General features: G+C 34.0%; 1 protein-coding gene across 2 annotated transcripts in view; it reads left to right on the top strand.

Moving 5' to 3' along the window:
* Positions 1–20,346, top strand: part of LOC118734152 (rho GTPase-activating protein 190) — a 308,075-nt gene that overhangs the window by 67,582 nt on the left and 220,147 nt on the right. For both annotated transcript variants that reach the window (XM_036463870.1, XM_036463869.1), the window contains exons 4-7: positions 3,039–3,412; positions 3,471–4,053; positions 4,184–4,362; positions 4,414–4,656. In XM_036463870.1, the coding sequence (XP_036319763.1) occupies positions 3,039–3,412; positions 3,471–4,053; positions 4,184–4,362; positions 4,414–4,656 (1,379 nt within the window). The remainder of the gene's footprint in view (positions 1–3,038; positions 3,413–3,470; positions 4,054–4,183; positions 4,363–4,413; positions 4,657–20,346) is intronic.

Below are 20,346 nucleotides of genomic sequence, written 5' to 3'. Positions count from 1 at the left end.
GAGGTGTTCGTAGCATCGGGTGTTCACTCCAGCCAGATAACACTGTATATGAAAAAAATGTATTTCTTCCGTCTTATTATGGGCTTTAATTGTACATGTTTTACATTAATGTGCAACGTATAAAAATCAAAAAAAAAGTTAATATTTTTCTTTTTGATTTTTTTTAATTATAGCATTTTTTATTTTTATTTATAACGTCAGATTTAAGTACACAAATGGGCTACTTATGCGTATGGACTCTAGATCGTCAAACGCTTGAGCAATATGATAAATAGACATTGAAATATATTATTAAATTGTATATTTTTGAAAGAGGAAAGGTGTGTAAAAAATAAATATGAATAAATGACATTAACTTTACTAAAGGTCTGAAATCATGAAAATCCCTTCAAGGAAATGGCAGAATTGAACTTTGTTGCAAGTTCACATGGGAAATCTGCTTACGGCACGATTGCAGGAAATTTTAAGAGACTAGCAGCTAGAGCAAGTCTTCAACTCCTGATGTTACAACAAATTCGTACACCCGAAGCCCTCTACCAATGGGGTACTTTATGTTTTCAATGGGATGCCTGTAAAAAATAACTGCAACTAACCTTTCAGTGGCCTTTATTTCGACTATGACTACGTGCCAATTACCTTAACCCTATTTTAAGCTAGTTTGAAAGGTTAAATAACATCAAGTTAGGGAACTTCATATCCTTATTTAACGAATCTTTAAATCAATAAATAATGTTTTTCTTTTTAGTTCTTATTGTAATAAAAGCGTGTTGTTGGTTTTTTTAAACTATAATTTTATTACTCATTAGGTTTATTTTTTTTACACGCCTTTCCTGTTTCTTGTTTTAATAAAAGGACTAACCTTGAAGCTATCATTGGAGGTCTGATATTCTTTTGCATTGAGTATTGTTGATGTTTCGGTTTCATTTAGTAAAGTTAATATCATTTATTCATATTGTTTTTATTTTTTAAACACCTTTCCTCCTTCAAAAATATACAATTTCATAAAATTTCAATGTCTATTTATCATATTGCTCGAGCGTTTGACGATCTAGAGTCCATACGCATAAGTAGCCCATTACGCCCATTTGGGTACTTAAAGTTGACATTATGGACAATGTTTTTATGTAAAAATAAAAGATTTTAAAAATGCTATAATCAAAAAAAAAAAATCAAAAAGAAAAATGTTTACTTATTTTTTTTGTTTTTTTTTTATACGTTGCACATTAATGTAAAAAATGTACAAATAAAGCCCATAATAAGACGGTCGCGCACAGAGGTGGCCGCGGTGACATGAAATGCCTCTATAACAAATTTGGAGCATAATAAATATTTGTTAGGGCCAATATGCAGCTTTTTTGCATTATTTTTATGATTCAGCGATTTTAAACTTATCGTAGAGTATCTGTACGAATCTTCTTTACGAACGGATTCAATGAGGCTTTATGAATTTCGAATTTACATTCGTAGCCATTCGGATTCAGTGATAGCACTTTCGTAGATTTCACGAAAATTGAGCCTACGATGGATTCTGTGATAGCCCTGATTGTATTGCCTAAAAATTCGATTCGACTAGTTTATTAAAATGGTAAAACTTGACAGCACTGGATAGGGGTCGACAGTTTTCGTCGTCTACTTATTTCTGCACGACAATAAGCAAAGCCATTCTTGCCGGCTCGTGATTTTAGTCTAATTTACGACGTACGCAAAGAGGCTGATTAAAATAAAATCACCTTGGGAAGGTGTGCCAGTCACTGTATATTAACAAAAAGGGTCATCAAAATTGGAGCTATTTGAACCGCTTCCGAGATTATGCAGTTTTTTTGCTTTCAGCTGCTCCAGTACACATCATATGTATGTATGTATTTACATATTAAGCTCTACCCAAAATTGCAGCGGGCGACCGTAAAGCGGTTGACCGCTGTCAAAATTAAAACTCACCAACACATATGGAATGTCATATAATTGCGGCGGCAGCGTTTTCACCGCCAACGTTTTTCGGTTGATTTAAATATATTTCTATTTTTACCGCCCCGTGGCGGCACACTGTTGATTGTGTGTGGATTTTTATAATTTTTATTATTTTCAGAAGTTTTCAATTGTTGGCATCCATTTTTATTTCCAGCAAATCTACGTATGCGCACGTACGGAAAAAAATGTCACTTTAATGATAATTACCAAGTCAAAAAGACAGCTTGCGGAAGCCGTCGTCTGCCGCCATAGCGGAATTATACCACGTGAAGTAATTAGAGCGATTTTGACACTGCCTAATTTGAAAAATTGCCTTTAAAATTTGACTATAAGGCAGACAAATGTCAGAAAATAAAGCGATAAAGCTGTTTATTACTTCACCTGTTTATTGCGCCATGGTCTGCCGCAATTGTGTTTACTAGGACGGATTCCACTGCGGCAACTAAACGCTGTTCACTTACCGCCGACCGCTTTACCGTCGTACGCTGTAATTCTGGATAGAGTTTTAATAAGAATTTACCAGCAAATTTCTTTCATTTTGTTTTTCGCTTTCATTTAATCCATCTAAATATAACTAGAAAACTTATTGAAAGTGCAAAGTGAATAAAGAGAAAGGCGGTCCTTATAACATTGGTTACGAGATAAATATTTATTGTAATTTTTACTTATTGTGATTTCGTTTCTTCCAAAAAATGTTGCCTTTCTACGGTGAAAAATGTGTTTGGTGTTACACTCAACCCTGTAAAAGGGCATTTTTTTTACCTTGTTGCCCCTTTTCCAGCTAACTCATTTCATAATATTGTCGTTTTGCGCAACCATCTGATTTTCAGGACAACCATTTCTCCTGGCAAAGCTTAAAGCGGCAGAGAATGTGCATCTTTTGCTTTACAAGAGTGTGACATTTTAAGTAACGAACCCAGAATTTTCTTACCGTTTGTCTTTATTTTAGAATCGAACACGCAAGAGAAAGGAGCAATCAAAAGGCGAATGTTTTTGGTAGAAACGTAAACACTATTAGTTATTATTCGTAGATGTATGTAAATATGAATAAAAGTAATTCCTTTTTTTAGATACAAGATATTGGATAGGCTAGACCAGGAGAGAAGAGTGATCCTGTTTCAGCATTTAGGCTTTATACACTGTCCCATACGCGAACATTGCCCATTCTTCCACAATTGCATTGACAGTTTAGTAGACGAATGCTTAGTAGACAAGTCCCCAAATAAAAAAGGTTCCAGCAACTGGAAGTGTTCGAGCTCCGACAGAACTTTGAATTTACTTATTGTCGGGTCCGAGCACCTGGCTAGTGATTTGCTCAATGATATTCGGATGTGCACTGGATCTAAAGGGGAATACGTGTATGAGAATCAAACTTATTACCTAAATTATCGCATTGCTAATGGAGATATGGAAGCATTTAAGTCAATTGACGTCCATTCGAGTGGTACGTTCGTAAATGATAATTCTATGTCTTTTGTTAATCATGTAAATGTATTCTATAGGTTTAATTTGTGTTTACTCAAATCAACAATCATTTGAAACACTTAAGGATAACCTAGAACGCACATTATTATGCAATTTGGAATTAGAGGACAAGTTTGAAAATTTACCCATCGTTTTAGTGTATCAACCTCAAGATTTAAAAGAAAATGAAGTTGAGTACCTGCGTAATGAAGGATTACGATTGTCTGAAATGCTGCATTGCGATTTTATTGACCATCAACAAAATCAACAAAAATATGTTTACGATATTCTTAATATTGTTATACTTTCTTTGAGACTTTCAGAAATGAAAAATTTAGATTCATATTCCACAAATCACATTGATCTACGTATACTTGTTTGTATGTTTTGTGGCGACCAATACGATATTGAAAACATTGTGAACCCATTAATAGCTGAATCAACAAATTGCAAATCGTCAGAACACTCAATTTTGATTGACGTGTTCATAGGAGACTCAAAGAAGCGGATTGAATTTATCCTATCGTCTTACCATGGTATTAATCAATATCGCGAAGAACTGATTCATGGGTATATCTATTTTTATTCTGGAAAACGTAGATCTTCGTTTGCTAATTTAAGGTAATTGTACATACAGATTCATTTAACGAGCATTTAAATATATTCTGCAGCATATCTACTTCCTTAGAGTTGGAGTAGTTTCAATTAAGTTTCTTATCGCCTACCACTCACATATGCGTATACTTTTCAGTGTTTTAGCCGCACAAAATTCCAACATTCCATTACAAATAATCGCAATAACTGAAAGTGGAGGCGCAAATGCTTTTTTTAGCAGTGAAATTTGTCAATTTCTAATAACAGAAGGAAATTCTTTGGCTGACAGATGCAAAGGCAATTTCATGACATTTTCTGCAGATCAATATGTCAAGTGTAAGTATATGAGATGCTTCTAGTTATTTAATGTAATGTTTTCTACTTTAGTCGCTTTCTACACTCCATTTTTGAAAAATGTCTGGGAAAATAAGTACGAAGTTGAGAATCTACACGTGGAAGAGTCAATAACTTTGGACTCCGGAGAAGGCACTTTAGAAAATTCAGTAAATCAACTGCCTAGACCACCGCCTCGGCATGAAAGTTATATGTTGTCTAGCACCATGGGTACGGATGGATCTGGAAGTGAGAATTATGAAATGCTTCCAACGCGATCTTTGAATTCGCTCAATGGTAAGCATTTATTTGCACTTTCCCCTTAAGGGTCTGGACACTCTAGACTATGCATTTTTAAATGAGGCGGAGTTATTGTCCGATTTTACTAATTTTAAATATCAGCCTGCCCTGTGCTGGAATCGTAACATCCGTTCACGGATGTACGTGATACGTCAGTCGTATAAGGTGCATGGGCTAATGAGTACGTTCACGTAAGTCATAATCCGAAAAATGTGACGAGTAATACGATATCATGTGACGATTCGAGCCCTGATATCTCAATTTTTTCATGAGTTATCTTAAAGCATGAACAGACGGCAGCGTTGATCCAGATCAACTCGGGGATTAACTGCAGTTGATCCGGATTAAGTCCGAGTTAATCCGGATCAACGCTGCCGTCTTTTTAAGCTTTTATGACCGAACAGAGAGATGAACAGTAGGACAGGATTCATTCTGAAAATTTTAGTATACAATTCGGGTCATCCTAAGTGAGAAGTATCGTACGAGACAAACTTTAAAGGTTTATAATACCGCTAATACACAAATTACAGAAGAAAATGTTTTTGCATTACGATCGTTCATTAGAATACCACCAAAAAGAAACCAAAAACCGACCGTTATTCGAACCCTATCCTCTCTTTTCCCCTGTCTGTAAAGCTTGCGACATCATTTGGGAGGTATGATTGCAATTTTATATATGATTTGATTTTTTACTATGAAAGAGCGAATAGCTAATACCAAACTCTATAATATTAACCTAAAAACCATACCTTTTTAATACCGCCTCATTCCGCTGCTTCTACAACTGGCGGCCACAGGTTTCAGGTAAACTAAAATTGGTTAATTCTGTAAAAGATTCTTCCACGCTCTCGCATACCGTCTTCAGCTATGACGTGTAGTGCTTTATTTTTGAAAACAAGGAGACCAAAATCAAATACATATGTGTGTATTTCTAAAACGAGAAGAGGTAGCGAAATAAATATAACAGTATTTTAAAGCTTATGAGATGCAGATAGAAAAATTACCTTGACCATTAACATGAACTTATAGGTTTTAAAGTTTTTCTTTTATTTCGCCTGAAAGAAGTGAGCAATGTACTTTTAAAAAAGTTTTAACCAGAGACCAAAACAATAATCTATATATATAAAAATGAAATGTTTTTCGTATGACGGCGATGCCTGACTAAACGGCTGAACCTATTTCAATTCTGTAAAAAGTACTTTTTTGGACCTTCTGTATGTTTTTCGATAAAAAAAAAATCAAAACTTTTTGTTGGTGTTGCCAAAAAATAAAGATAGCTGGGACGTCACGATTTCACAATTTCATAGAGTTTTCCATATGTGACCTGGTCTACGGAAAGGGGGCTTAGGTGTCAAAAAAATCAATTTTCACTTTTTGGTTGATTCGGATGGAAAATGAGATGATTTTCACTTTTAACAGCTTTTTCACAGAAAACTTTTTTCGCACGTAAGCTCCCTTTTCGTAGACCAGGTCACATATATTGAATGTCACTAAACTACCAAATGGCTGGACCGATTTCGTTCATACATATTTGGAACATATATCAGTACCTAGAAAAGAAATATTCTGACCAAAAATGCACTCGCTAGGTGGCGCTAGGGTCGGAATATTCCTAAAAACTGCATTTTCTTGCCGATCTGCCTCATATTTAGAATACAATTTAGCCAATTGAAAGAAATATTTGGACTTAAAACTTACACGATAGGTGGCCCTTTGACCGAGATATCCCCAAAAATTATCTTACGCTAAGAGAAGGATAGATATCTACTATATATTTGTGGAAGTATGTATGTATGTATGTATTTGCCAGGTTGCAGCCTAAACGGACGGACAGAATCGAACGAAATTTTGTATTTTTTTTTTGAGTATTGCCATGACACCTGGACCTATAATAGGGAGAAAAAAAATTGGGATTCGACAAGGGGGCGTGGCACCTCCCATCGGCGTGTAATTTTTTATCAGCTGTAACTTCGGAACCATATGTCACATGAACTTGAAATTTGCTATGCAGGCATATTTATGGTAGGTGCTTATAGTAAGCTGTATATGAATGAGTTTATAAAAGGGAGCGTGGCACATCCCGTAGGCGTGGAATATTTTATCAGCTATAACTTCGAAACCATAAGCCACATGAATTTGAAATTTGGTATACAGACATATCTACGGTAGGAGTTTATAGTACAGTATAAATGAAGGAGTTTGTAAAAGGAGGCATGGCCCGCCACATCCCGTAGAAGTGGAATTTTTTATCAGCTATAAATTCGAAAGCATAAGTCACATAAACTTTGAATTTGGCATGTATGCTTAGCTATGGTAGGTGCTTATAGTTGGCTGTAAATAAATGAGTGTGTAAAAGGGGGCGTGGCACATCCCATAGGTGTGGAATTTTTTTATCAGCTTTAACTTCGGAATCATAAGCCCCACCTTGAAATTTGGTATGGAGACATATCTATGGTAGGTGTTTATAGTAAGGTATATATAAACGAAACATGTTCATGTATAATGAATAAAACAACTTCTGAAATAAGCAGCTATACTAAAACAGTTAAGCGAATAGGAAGCTAAACGGAATGTACCATAGTAGACTAATTTTAATTTAAAGAATCTATCGTTACCTTAATCCAGCTAATATTCATAATGGAACAAGATTTTTAGTACAGAAAGTGATGATCAATACATATTAGTTGAAGTACGATAAAGCTAAGCCATACCATAAGCATGCGTTAATTTAAACAGAAAGAAAATATTTTTTCTCCTCTAATTAATGCTGAACTGAATATTTGTATTACTGTTTTATATTTTGATTTGTTTACCCCGAACGACGTCGGGTGCTCTGATAGTAAGAAATAAAATTAAATGTTGCTGTATAATTACTGCTGAACAATGGAAAAGTTGTTTTCGTCTCCTGAGACGAAAATAGGTAGACTATAAACTTTTTAGTCTATCCTAATAGTTATCTGGGACTTTTATTTTCTTTAGTTCCGAGGGTCGTTTATTTCAAGACGTCTTCTCATAATAATTATAAGGGACCTTTAATTTTGTTCGTCTCTCGGACGTTTATTTCAAGACGGAAATGATTTACGTCTTCTCTTAATAATTATATGGGATTTATTGAAAGTAAACTTCTTAATTGAGTTCGGAGATTTAACGCGTTAAATATTTAACGCCACTATTGTTAATGTCATCAAATCTGTATCGTTCGTTCGATTTTCACCAATCACGTGTCAAATTAAAGATCTTTGCTTTTACGTGGTTTAGTTTTTTGAAAAGGGTTGCCAGATGTTAGAAAATCAAATTCGGAGATATTTGCGTTTAATTTCGTGAAATCGGCTGTACGTGTAACAATTCTATTAAGATAAAACGTGAGACGTAAATAATTTTCTTCATTCTGAAAAATGTAATCCTTATGAAATTTGTTTTCATCAAATTATCGAAACTAGTGCTAACAAGAAATTTTAATACAATAAATTTTTTAATAATTGTGCGTGTTTGCATTATAAAAAACCATTAAGTTTTTTTCTAGTGAAATATAAATAACCTCTTTTGAAAGGACTTCGAATAATTTTTAGCTTCATTCTACTATGTTTATTTGTGGAAAATTTCTTGTAAACATTTCCCGCTATTATGAATAAATACGATACACGATAAATGCTTGCATTCTGTTGTGCCGTATTACGAACTAAATTCTAGCGTATGAAATCCGATAGCTACCTTTTATCGTAAATCGTTCAATTTGGGTATTGCCATACGATAGCTATAGTTACGGTGACCATATTTATGGGAGCCGAATACGGGGAAAAAAAAAATTATTTTTGCAAATTTAGTTCACAAAAACTTACAGATCTTAAAGGCTTCTTCCTACATGTATAAGCCCTGAAACAGCATCCTTATAGTAACATCACAAATGTGTAGGATATTTTTCACGAGATTTTTACCCCGCAAAGTTTCTTTAAAAAATTCGTGAAATTTTAATATATTACAGTGCAATTTTGAAGTTGCTAGTACTTACCGTTAATTTTTGGTATGTTCGAATTTTTTTTTAAAAGAGAAGCAAAGGAGCAGCACTTTCCACTCGCACTTTATTATGCTCAATTTTAATGAGATACAAAACTGGCCATGAATCACGTATGCCGATAATCGTCTGACGATATCGTGTTTTCGATTGTCTTGGTTTGTGAAAACCAAAAACTTTTTGATCGTAGTATTAAATAAACGTGCGTTCTTGTACGATAGTGAATTAAGTATCGTTTAAAAGAAAAAACAGGTACATACATATGTATTTACATATTTTATTATTTTTTAATAGTTTTTTTAAGTCTGGAATGGAGGAGATAGCTTTAATTCTTTATCCTTCCATGTAAAAACCGTATGCAAAAACATTTTTTTTATTGTTTTTGACAGACATTTCAGCCAATTTGTTCAAACAATGTGTTTGCCTTGCCTCAACTTAAATTCCGTCAGTGTTAATATACATATATCGCAATGGATCCTAAACTTAATTTTAACCTTCACATTAATGTGACAGTAAACGAGGCTAAAGATGTACTTGCATTTGTGAAACGATGGTCAAAAGAACTTAGTGACCCTTATATCACTAAAACCCTGTTTACAACATTAGTTAGACCGATTATGGAATACGCGTCGGTGGTTTGGAATCCAATGTATCAAATTTACTCAGACAAGATAGAATCAATTCAAAAACAATTAATACTTTTTGCTTTAAGAAATTTCCGATGGGATTCTCAATATAATGTTCCACCTTATACGAGTTGCTTAAAACTTATTAACCTTCCTACACTTGTCAGTCGCAGGCAGAGATCGAAAATAACCGTCACCAAGTGTCTCGTATGGTGTTTACCACTGACGCAAACACTCATCTCTCAAGCAAAGAGTGTTTCTCACCGTGGCAAATCACTCTGTGCGATCTTTTTGTGTTTTCGTTGTGGGTTATTTAGCAACTGCTTAAATTTCCCTTAGGCAAAGACACTTTGGCAGGGACCTTTATTTTTAAGTTTCTTAATTTGTGGGTTATTGAAAGACTGAAAAATATAAGTGACGTACATGAGTGGAAGCAAAGCGTTAGGCATTTCTTTACATGACAATACGTACACATACATACATGTGCGAACATTTATGACAAAGAAGAGAGCGTGCACATTCATAATATGATACACCGAAAGTAAGATATTTTATTATATTGATAAAGAAAAGGATAAAGGCAAAGGTAAAAATAAAAACAAAAACAAAGATGCGTAAAGATAAATGCAAAAATTAAGATCAAGGTAAATTTAACCATTTTATTAATACTAAAGGTGAAGGGGAATATGTAAATGTAGAAAATGATAAACATAAAGATGATAAAGATAAATATTAAGAAAAAGATGAGGATGAGTAAAGATGAAGATAAAGAAAGAAAGATTAAAATAAAGGTAATTATAAAGAAAATGATATAGATAGAGTCACAAACTCAACCTGGGAACTTTTTCGGGATTTTCGGTATTCTCGGGAATATCGATTATTATATATTTTTATAGATTTTGTTATCGATATTTTTATCGAGTTTGCTATCGATTTGGGTATCGATAATTTTATCGATTTTGTTATCAATATTGTTATCGAGTTTGTTATCGATTTGGGTATCGATGTTGTTATCGATTTTGTTATCGATCTGAGTATCGATTTGGGTATAGATTTTATTATCGATATTTTAATCGATTTTGTTATCGACATTTTAATCGATTTTGTTATCGATATTTTAATCGATTTTGTTCTCGATAATTTTATCGATTTTGTTATCGATTTGGGTATCGATTTTGTTATTGAGTTTGTTATCGATTTGGGTTTCGATTTTGTTATCGATATTTTTATCGATTTTGTTATCGATCTGAGTATCGATTTGGGTATCGATTTTATTTTCGATATTTTAATCGATTTTGTTACCGATATTTTAATCGATTTTGTTATCGATCATTTTATCGATTTTGTTATCGGGAAATTAATATTATATGATGGTTTAAAACTATTTAAACAAATATAACAGCATTAATAACAATGGCGCGTATTCATAGTCCAGCAACTAAGTCGAAACTAACAAAGTTGCAACTTAAATTTAAGTACCAGCTTAAAATTTACCTCTATTCATAGTCGCAGACTTCTACTAAGTAGTTTCGACTTAGTTTACGATATAGCAAAACGAGTGTGAAAATGTATCGACTTTTATTTACGATATTTTGGTAAAATTACATTTTTAATCAATAATGTCAAGTTTGATCATCTGTTTATGTAATTTTTATTTTCATTGCATGATTATGCAAAAGAATAAGGTATCATTTTCTTGTTAATTGTGTGAAATAGCCAGAACAACCGCAGTGGTGTGAAGTCGATGTTTATCGAAAGCATGCTGTGAAGCATACAAATAGTAGATATCTAAATGTTATGCACAAATTTACTTTAAAAGAACTAGCGTGGAACTGACTTATTATTTGAGAATTTATCTAAATTATTCCAATCATAAAATTGTGATGTAGCTTTATTCGAATTGTAATACGCATTTAATTTCATCTTCCGATTAAAATGGATCGATCTTTGTAAATTTTAATTGGAGATTATTCAATATTATCAAAATCACCCTCTACCAACTTAATTTTTACATATTTCGTCTGTTTTCCCTTAATTTAATAAAATAATTCTTCCTAGTTACGACTTAGTTGCAGCTACAGCCGAAACTAAATTTTAAGTTGGTACTTAGCCAAAAAAAGTCGAAACTAAGGCGACTATGAATAGCTTTAGTTGTGACTTAGAATAGTTTCGACTTAGTTGAGTACTAAATATGACTATGAATATGCGCCAATATAAATTTACCAATCCCTGCAAAAAATGGTTTTATCCACTTTGATATGAAACATGATGTTTAAATTTAAAATACATAATAGTAACAGAAATATATTGTACAGGTTGGCCTCGTACAACATGGGGACTAATTCGGGATTTTCGGGACTACTACTTATCCCAAAAATCCCGAATTAGTCCCGAGAATCCCGAAATAGCCCAAAAATCCCGAAGTAGTCCCGAAGATTCCGAAAATCCTGAAGGAGTCTCGAAAATTCCGAATTAGTGCCGAGGATCCTGAAAATCTCAAAGTATGTACTCTCGAAAATCCCGAATTAGTCCCGAGAATCTTGAAATAGCCCAAAAATCCCGAACTAGTCCCGAAGATTCCGAAAATCCTGAAGAAGTCTCGAAAATTCCAAATTAGTGCCGAGGATCCCGAAAATATCAAAGTAGTCTCGAAAATTCCAAATTAGTCCCGAGAATCCCGAAATAGCCCAAAAATCCCGAAGATTCCGAAAATTCTGAAGAAGTCTCGAAAATTCCGAATTAGTGCCGAGGATCCCGAAAATCTCAAAGTAGTCTCGAAAATTCCGAATTAGTCCTGAGAATCCCGAAATAGCCCAAAAATCCAGAAGTAGTCCCGAAGACTCCGAAAATCCTGAAGAAGTCTCGAAAATTCCGAATTAGTGCCGAGGATCCCGAAAATCTCAAAGTAGTCTCAAAAATCCCGAATTAGTCCCGAGAATCCCGAAATAGCCCAAAATTCCCGTAGTAGTCCCGAAGATTCCGAAAATCCTGAAGAAGTCTCGAAAATCCCAAAATCGTCCAAAAATCCCGAAATAGACAAAATCTTAAAGTAGTCACGAAGATTCCGAAAACCCCGAAGAAGTCTCGAAAATCTCGAATTAGTCCCAAGGATCCCAAAGATTTTCGTGGAAATGGAAGTTGGAAGATACTTAAGTATCTTATTTGCGTCGCATAAAAAAAGTATTATTTAATTGAAAAATTACAAATCAAATTGATTCGCTCTACAAATCAAATCAAAAATTTGTATTTCTTATTTGGCTGAAAAATCAAATCACAAATAAATTTTATTTTTTATTTGGTCAACAAACTAAATCACAAATCAAATAAATTTCTTAATTGATAGTGGATTTTAATTCAATAACATGACCGTGACGTTGACGTTGCTTATATCTCTCTCTCTCTCTCTCTATCAACAGCAAATTTGATGTTTCTACGCACTTCTAACACTTATTTTTCTTCTTCCAGCGATAAGTGTCCGTGTCCAACAGCAACGGAAATTATATGCAAAATAACCCTTTCCCACTGAGAGGAGCACACATCTACAAAAAATAAACCACCTGTTCTGATTTGTGGGTTATTTTTTCCCTTAAATAGTGACGGTTATTTTGGGACACTTTCAAAGTGTTAAGGGTTATTTTCGACCTCTGGTCGCAGGGAATAGCTTGGTATAATTTTTATGGTTAACTTACTGGCAGGCTCAATTTCAAGTCCGTCTCTTCTGGCTGATTTTAACTTAAATGTTCCCTCTCGTGTATCAAGACACTTTTGTCCCCTATTTCTGAAAGAATGTAAAACTAATTTTGAATTGCACGACCGACTGCGTTGCATATGCCAGGATTTTAACTCTCATTCCAGCACGTTTGATATATCAGATCCGCTTTTCAGCATTAAGAAAGCGATACTCTCCTCTCTCAATTAATGAATTATTAACATAAAGACATAAAATCAGCTGATGAATTTAGTCCTGTAGCTGAACAGTTTTAGATTTCGACACTTAACAAACTCCTGCCTTTCGTGACTCGGCGCAGAAATTGAAAATATTGGTTCCGTACGTCATGCGGACTGCGCCCCTCGTGCGGATGGGCGGGAATGGAGGGTAAACACCGTTGGGATTATTATTATTATTAGTATCCTCTTTTAGGCGATGCATTAAAAGATGCATGTCTTTTTTAACAGAAATGTTCTTCGAAAGTATCGTAAACGTTCGAGTATGTTTTAAATTTGGCTAATAAATTAAGCGAATGTTATTTTATCTTCAATATATCTCGCTACATCCTGTAACTAAGCGCCCGTTACTGTAAAAAAAATGTCCATTATGTTCTCTTTACATTTTTTAGCCTCCACATCTTCTACCTTAAGCACTATATGTATATGGAAATTTTAAAAAATTTATTCACAAATATTTTGGAGACCGCTCGACCCTCCTTTGCATAGCTACCTTATTGCAATAAAGTATAGAAATAGAGATAAAATGTGCCATAAATAAAAAGAAAATAAAAATGAAAAAATCCTACTCCCTATAATTGAACCCCAGACCAACAAATTGGTAAATGAAAAAGCATCCATTCGGCTACAGTAGCTATTGACACAGCAGGGGAAATATGAATTCTTGAATTTATGTTCAAAATTTTTATTTTATTAAAATTTCAAATATAGAAGTTTCACAAAAAAAAAAATAGAGATTTTCAAACTGTTGACGACGCTACGATAGTCGACTCGATAGTAAGCAACAAAAATACAAGAATCAGTGTTTTGACGACATCGTTTGAACGAATATCATGCCAAAGTTATACCATGTTCTGACCGACAACGAAAACACTTTGAAAACGAGTTTTGGGATTGTGGGCTGAAGGCTGTTCACACCGGTTGTTAGGGTTTTCGTTGACATTTCTTATATCTTTTTATTACAGTTTTGCTACACAAAAACAAAACTAAAACACTTTTCCTTCATTTTCCTTTCATTTACAACAATTAACAATAAATCCGAAATGGCGTATTAAAGATGATAAAATATGACTTCCACATCGATAAATAATCGAAAAAACTGGTGAAGACGCCGATTGGAATGAGTGGAACGTAAGTTTTCAAGTAGTTTTCAGCGAAAACTGGTTTTCGTTTGACAGATTTTACATGGGCGAAAACCCAAGTTTTAGGGCGAAAACCAGTTTTAGCAACGAAAACATGTTTTCGATGTCGTTCAGAACATGGTATTACGTGATGTATGCCTGCAAACCAAATATTTTTCTAAAGATTCTAATTAAAAAGTTTGAAATGTTTATGGTTTTTTGCACAAAGTCGGAAATTTGGTTTAATATGTTTTTTTTTTTTAGAAAAAATAGCTTTACTCTCATAAAAAATAATAAACTAAAGAAAAATAGCCAAACCTTGCTAAAATATCGAGACCTAATTTCTGTGGCCAAAAGCAATAACCGCCTAAGTCGAAAAACCTGAATTCGAGAAGAAAGGTTTTAAACATTTGGATTGTAATGTTAACCTTATAGGGAAACCAAACTATGTTCATCTATAACTAAACTATAATATAAACTAAATATATAAACTAAATATATAAACTAAATAGCCTAGCTGGCGAGATGGGGATTTCACATAAACGTGGGATAGTAGTTGCAGAATACGATAGCATATATAACTAAATTCTTTGTTAAGTCGTCTTAGGCGGTTATTGCTTATAACCAAAGATTTATAATTTGGTCACTGTACGTATTCCTCGATTCGAATCACAGGCATTCAGATTAAAAAATAATAACTGTTTATGGAGAAAATTTCAATCATATACCAACCAGCGTTGCGCGAGCTTGAAAGAAAAGTATCACTTGCCAAGCAGAAAAAGTATCAAAAGCAAACACACCTGTTGTTTTTTAAACTTTTATTTGAAAAACAAATAATAAACAAAATTGTATAATTAAATTCATAGTTATAAAAAAAAATAATATTACTTGCTTTAACAAAAACAGAGAATCTGTATGCTTATTTGCATAACGAAAAACAAACTTATAAGACCCCTAAACCACGCAAAATCATTGCGCAGCCCGAGACTTGTACAAGTCAAGATTGTGGAAATTACTACACAGTAAAATAGCGCGAACCTTATTTTGGAGAAACGTTGCTCAAGTAAATATGTATGTGAAAAAAGTATGAATGTATATTTTGATAGCTTCAGCTTTAAAAAGCAAAAAAAGAATATAAAAATTTTTTTTAATTCTTTTTCTACGCTCTTATGAATATTTTACAGCACGATCTGGACACCAAAATCAAACACAACTTATTTTACAATAACACAAGCATGAGCAAAATATCAAAATGATTTTGATTTTAGCGCAATAACTGTGCAATTTGGTACAAACCCCATACACCACACAAACGACCGACGCAAGCCTGATATTACGCAATGTTTTTGTGTGGTTTAGGGGCCCTATAACAGCGGCGTGTGCAAATAAATTCCGGGTTGTATTGCCCTTATAAAAGTTACCAAATCAAACTTATAAATATCTACATATAAAATTTTAAGGCTTTAAATAGCAAGGAAAAAATGTTTGTCTTTAAACTATGTAGTAATATTATTCATAGTTTTCAAAAATTCCTTTCTGCCAACCAAAAGTATCAAAATGGGGCAGTATCAAAGTATCAAATCTTAAAATTTAGAGAAAAAAAATATCAATTGTATCAAAACGGCAACGCTGATACCAACATCACTTAAAACTGGTTTATAGGCATGCCATTTTAATGAGCCGTTAAGGCTTTGAAATACCGAACACCGAATACGGGGCAAATACAGGACATTTAAACAAATACAGAACATTTGGCTGCCCGTATAACATAAATAAATTACCAGGACAATGGGTCAAAAAAGAGGACCGTCCCGTATAATACAGGACGGATGGTCACCGTAGCTATAGTATCAGCTGTTCAATTTCATACACTTGTAAGGTTTAGTTATTTGTACAATGATTTGGAATTGTTGTGACCAAACACGTGACCCGAATCTAAAAACTTTAAAATGCACATGTATTCAAAGGATTAATTTAACTTAAAACAAAGACTTAAATTTCCGAGCACTAGTTTATTGATAAATTCGGTTTGCACTTTTTTGTAAATTTCGATGTGGGTCCGCGCAAAATTACTATGGTCAGCGCAGCCAGAGTTGGACAAATGACGGTTATTTTTTCTAAACGCGGCCTAAGGGCGCCAGACGATTGGAAGCATCTCTTACTGTATGCGAGTTTCGTCAATTTATTCATTTGAATTTATATAAAACGCAATTGAGGTTGAGGGAAACATGTTTTCTCTTAACTTCTTATTGCCTTGTGGAAATTTTCGCGACTTTTAAGTACAAAATATTTGCTTTGAAAATATTTTAGTTAGACAAGAGAGCTGCTGTTTCATTTAAATTCACAACAAATAGTAAACAAATACCACTGTCATTCACAATCAGGGTAGGCAAAAACTCTGAGTTCGAGCGAGCGAGCGAGCAAACTCCTACTCAATGCCTCGCAGGCAACTAGTCGCTCGCAGCTCGTACTCGTAGCAGCAATGAGGCGAGGCACGAGAAGTTTGGCTTGCTAGGCAAACGAGCGAGCGCCGCTTGTTTGCTCGCGCTCCTATTAGACGAGCGAGGCTGCTGTGTGTTGCCTCGCTCGCAGTGCCGAGGCGAGTAGCTGTCTGCGTACTCGGCTCGGCTAGGTAAAAGCATAAACAGACGGCAGCGTTAATCCGGATGAAATCGTTAATTCGGTATTATCTCGGGAATTAACTGCAGTTGGTCCGGATTAAGTCCTAGAGTTAGTTTCCAAACTTAACGCGGATCAAGGGAATATTCGATGACAACACTAACCGAAACTCAGAGAGCGTAGAGTACAGAGAAAGAGCAAAACTAGCATGGACATATACCTTTTCATCGGTAATGCACTCACCATACTATTTCAGATAGCCAATTGAAATTAAATAAGAACTTATTTGAATTAATACGGTGACTGCATTACCGACAACAAGGTGGATGTCAATGCTAGTTTTGAATTTTCTTCGTGTTCTACGCTCTCTGAGCAAACAAATACGCAAACAAAGCAGCGAACTAATTTATCCGCAATAGCCGAGTGGTGGGGGCTGCGTACTACAAGCCTACAGGTCCCAGATTCGATCCTCGGTTGGAGCGATTGCAAAAAAATAAAAAATTTATTGTTACGTAAATTTTTTTAAATTTTATTTGATTAATATATTTAATTTTACTTTATTTTATTTTCGTTTGTTTTACTTTAATTCGCAATTTTTATTTTATTATTAGTTAATTTACATTTTGATAGTTTAATTTTACTAAAAAATTCAAAGACAACTAACTAAAAACAACTTTAAAAAAATATAAAATTTATAATTGAATGAATGAAAAAAAATTACTGAATATTATACTAGCCGTGGGATTCGAACCTATGACCTCGCGGCTCGTAAATCCGCATTACTGCCGTCTGCCAAGGCACAATTTTGATCAGATCAATTGCGCCGTTAATCCGGATCAACGTTGCCATCTGCTGCAGAAACAAACAACAACTAAGCACTTTTTAACACCCCCAAAATAGTTTGCTACTTGTAGCAGTTATGCTGTATGCCTGAAAGAAATGTACATAATCATTTGTGCATAAATTTATTTGTGTCCTGTTGTTCAAGGACATATGTATGTATGTATATGTAGACATGGGAAAATGTGCGTAAACAAAGAATAGAGGCCGGTTCACATACAACTTTGGCGTTGAATTTCAATACAGCCGTCCACATAGCCAAAATTTGGCAACGCTAAGGCCAACACAAAGCAGAAAGATAAATAAAATTATGTGAAATGTTTTTTCCTTTTAATCAAATGAGGGCAATAAATATGATTTTTCATGCAATTATTGATACGAAATATTAATTTATCTCTCGTTAATATGTTAATTTAGTGGCCAAAGCATTCTCTGCCAAGCTTCATTGTAGAAGGCATTGTTATAATTATACCAAATTTAGTGTGCTATAAAAACACCAAGCATGCTCTATAAATCTGATTAAAAAGTTTAAAATTTTCATAAAACTTTGTTGAAATTTTAAATTTTTTTAGTATGAAACTTGCTTGGACCTGTATGGTCTTTCTTTCATGTATAATAAATTTAAATTTAGTAAGAAATTATTGAGCATTAAGAAAATTATACATACATGGATATGTATGCACATATGTACCTACCTAATAGATAAAACTGGTCAAAATAGCACGCATCTGTTCTTCTGTGCATGAGAATATATGTATACATAAATAAATGCAGTACCAGGTTGACCGAGCTTTGCCCGGAGTGCATATACTTTTTAAAGTTTTCAAGGTTTGGATATCAAATACTGGTCATTTGGATAGCATTAAAAAATATTTTTGAAAAAAAATTTGATATCGATATCTATTAAGTAAATTTCTTACTCAAAAGTTTAGGTGGCAATCCTATTCCGAAATACGCTGGAGTAAATAGCACATATCTTGAGCGTATATGTAATGTGTATACATAAAAAAAATGCTGATTGAAATTAACAAAATAAAAATTTGTATTACATAGAAGCGTCTCAATCCTGATCGAAAATATTTTCTGACCAAAGTCCTCAACAATACCTTTCTTTTGATATACATATTTCGATGTTTTATATAAATTGTGTAGAATCGAAAATAAGTGGCAACCTCACACTACTATCCTAAGGGATACCATTTTGTATATAGGGAAAACATTGTTTAAGAACCTTCTCTTGGTAGCCATATTTTACCTTTTTTTCTAAACAAAAAATTTAATAAATATGCGATACAAAATAGGTGGCAACCCAATTAAAAATATTTTTGAATCAGGGATCTTTAAACTACTTTCCATTTGATGCCCATGTTATGATGTTTTAATTAACTTGTAACTTATTTCAAATAGGTGGCAACCTTATACGAGGTTTCTCGGAGATAAAGCCTATTGAGATAACCTTAAAATCCAAAACATTATCTGTACAAAATTTTATAAAAATCGTTACAGCCGTTTCCGAGAACCCTATGGATATATATATATATACACAAGACTTGCTCGTTTAATGAGGTCCTCGTTTGCTTGCCGCTCTACTCTTGCGCTGCCCTCGTTTGCTTACTCGCTCGCTGGCTGCTCAGCGCGTGCGTTCGTACTTAACGAGTGCTCGTTTGCAAACAGCCTCACCTGTTGCTCGTGAGTTGCGCAAGCTCAGAGCAAAGTAACGAGCGAGCGAGGAACTAAAATGAGGCAAATCCGAACCCTGCTCACAATAGTACATCTATCGGGCATGTGGAAACCATAATACGATAACTCATTTTATATGATACGCTTGCAGGCGTTTATCGTCTATCGTAAAAAAGGCATAATAGGGGTGATTGTTAAATTTTTTTATGAAAATAAAAGCAATGTGCCTGCAACTCGGTGTGCTTATGTTGAATGTTTTTGGCAACATATTTGGACACAGATTTATATGCTTTTCTTATACCTTTATCGATTATATTATGGGCCAAAAACGGAAAGTCCAACGGACCGTCAATTTAGCAGCACATGTGCGCTGAAGACATATTCTGATCTAAATCAATCAATAAACCGTTTTTAGTTCGATTTTACAAGGGCCTATTCTCAAAGTCTTGCAAGACCTTGCACGATTTACGGGTTGCACGATTTGCAAAGCTTTCCCATAGGAAAGTCGGTCCTGACGTACAATCTGTGCACTGTGCGAGGGTTTTGCAAGACTTAGAGAATACTTCTAATGTGTTTTCATTTATTTGACGACAAATATGAATATGACATAGTGAAAACCAGCCTTTAATTCCGCCATCTTTTTTGACCTCAAAGTTCTACCGTCAACATAAACAAAGAATTTTTACTTCAAAATAAAATTAGTTAGTTGGTTTGTAATGCTTGTTATACTACTTTTAATGCATTAAATTATTGCAACAGCATTAACTAAAAAAATTTAATTTGTCAATGTTATTGTGGCTTATTAAAATTTTATTTTTAATATTTTTTATTGAGCTTTGTACCA

The sequence above is a fragment of the Rhagoletis pomonella genome, unplaced genomic scaffold (assembly GCF_013731165.1).
Source record: "Rhagoletis pomonella isolate Grant_MI unplaced genomic scaffold, Rhpom_1.0 Rhpom_scaffold_00002, whole genome shotgun sequence".
NCBI lineage: Eukaryota > Metazoa > Arthropoda > Insecta > Diptera > Tephritidae > Rhagoletis > Rhagoletis pomonella.
This window is presented reverse-complemented; position numbering and strand designations above follow the sequence as displayed.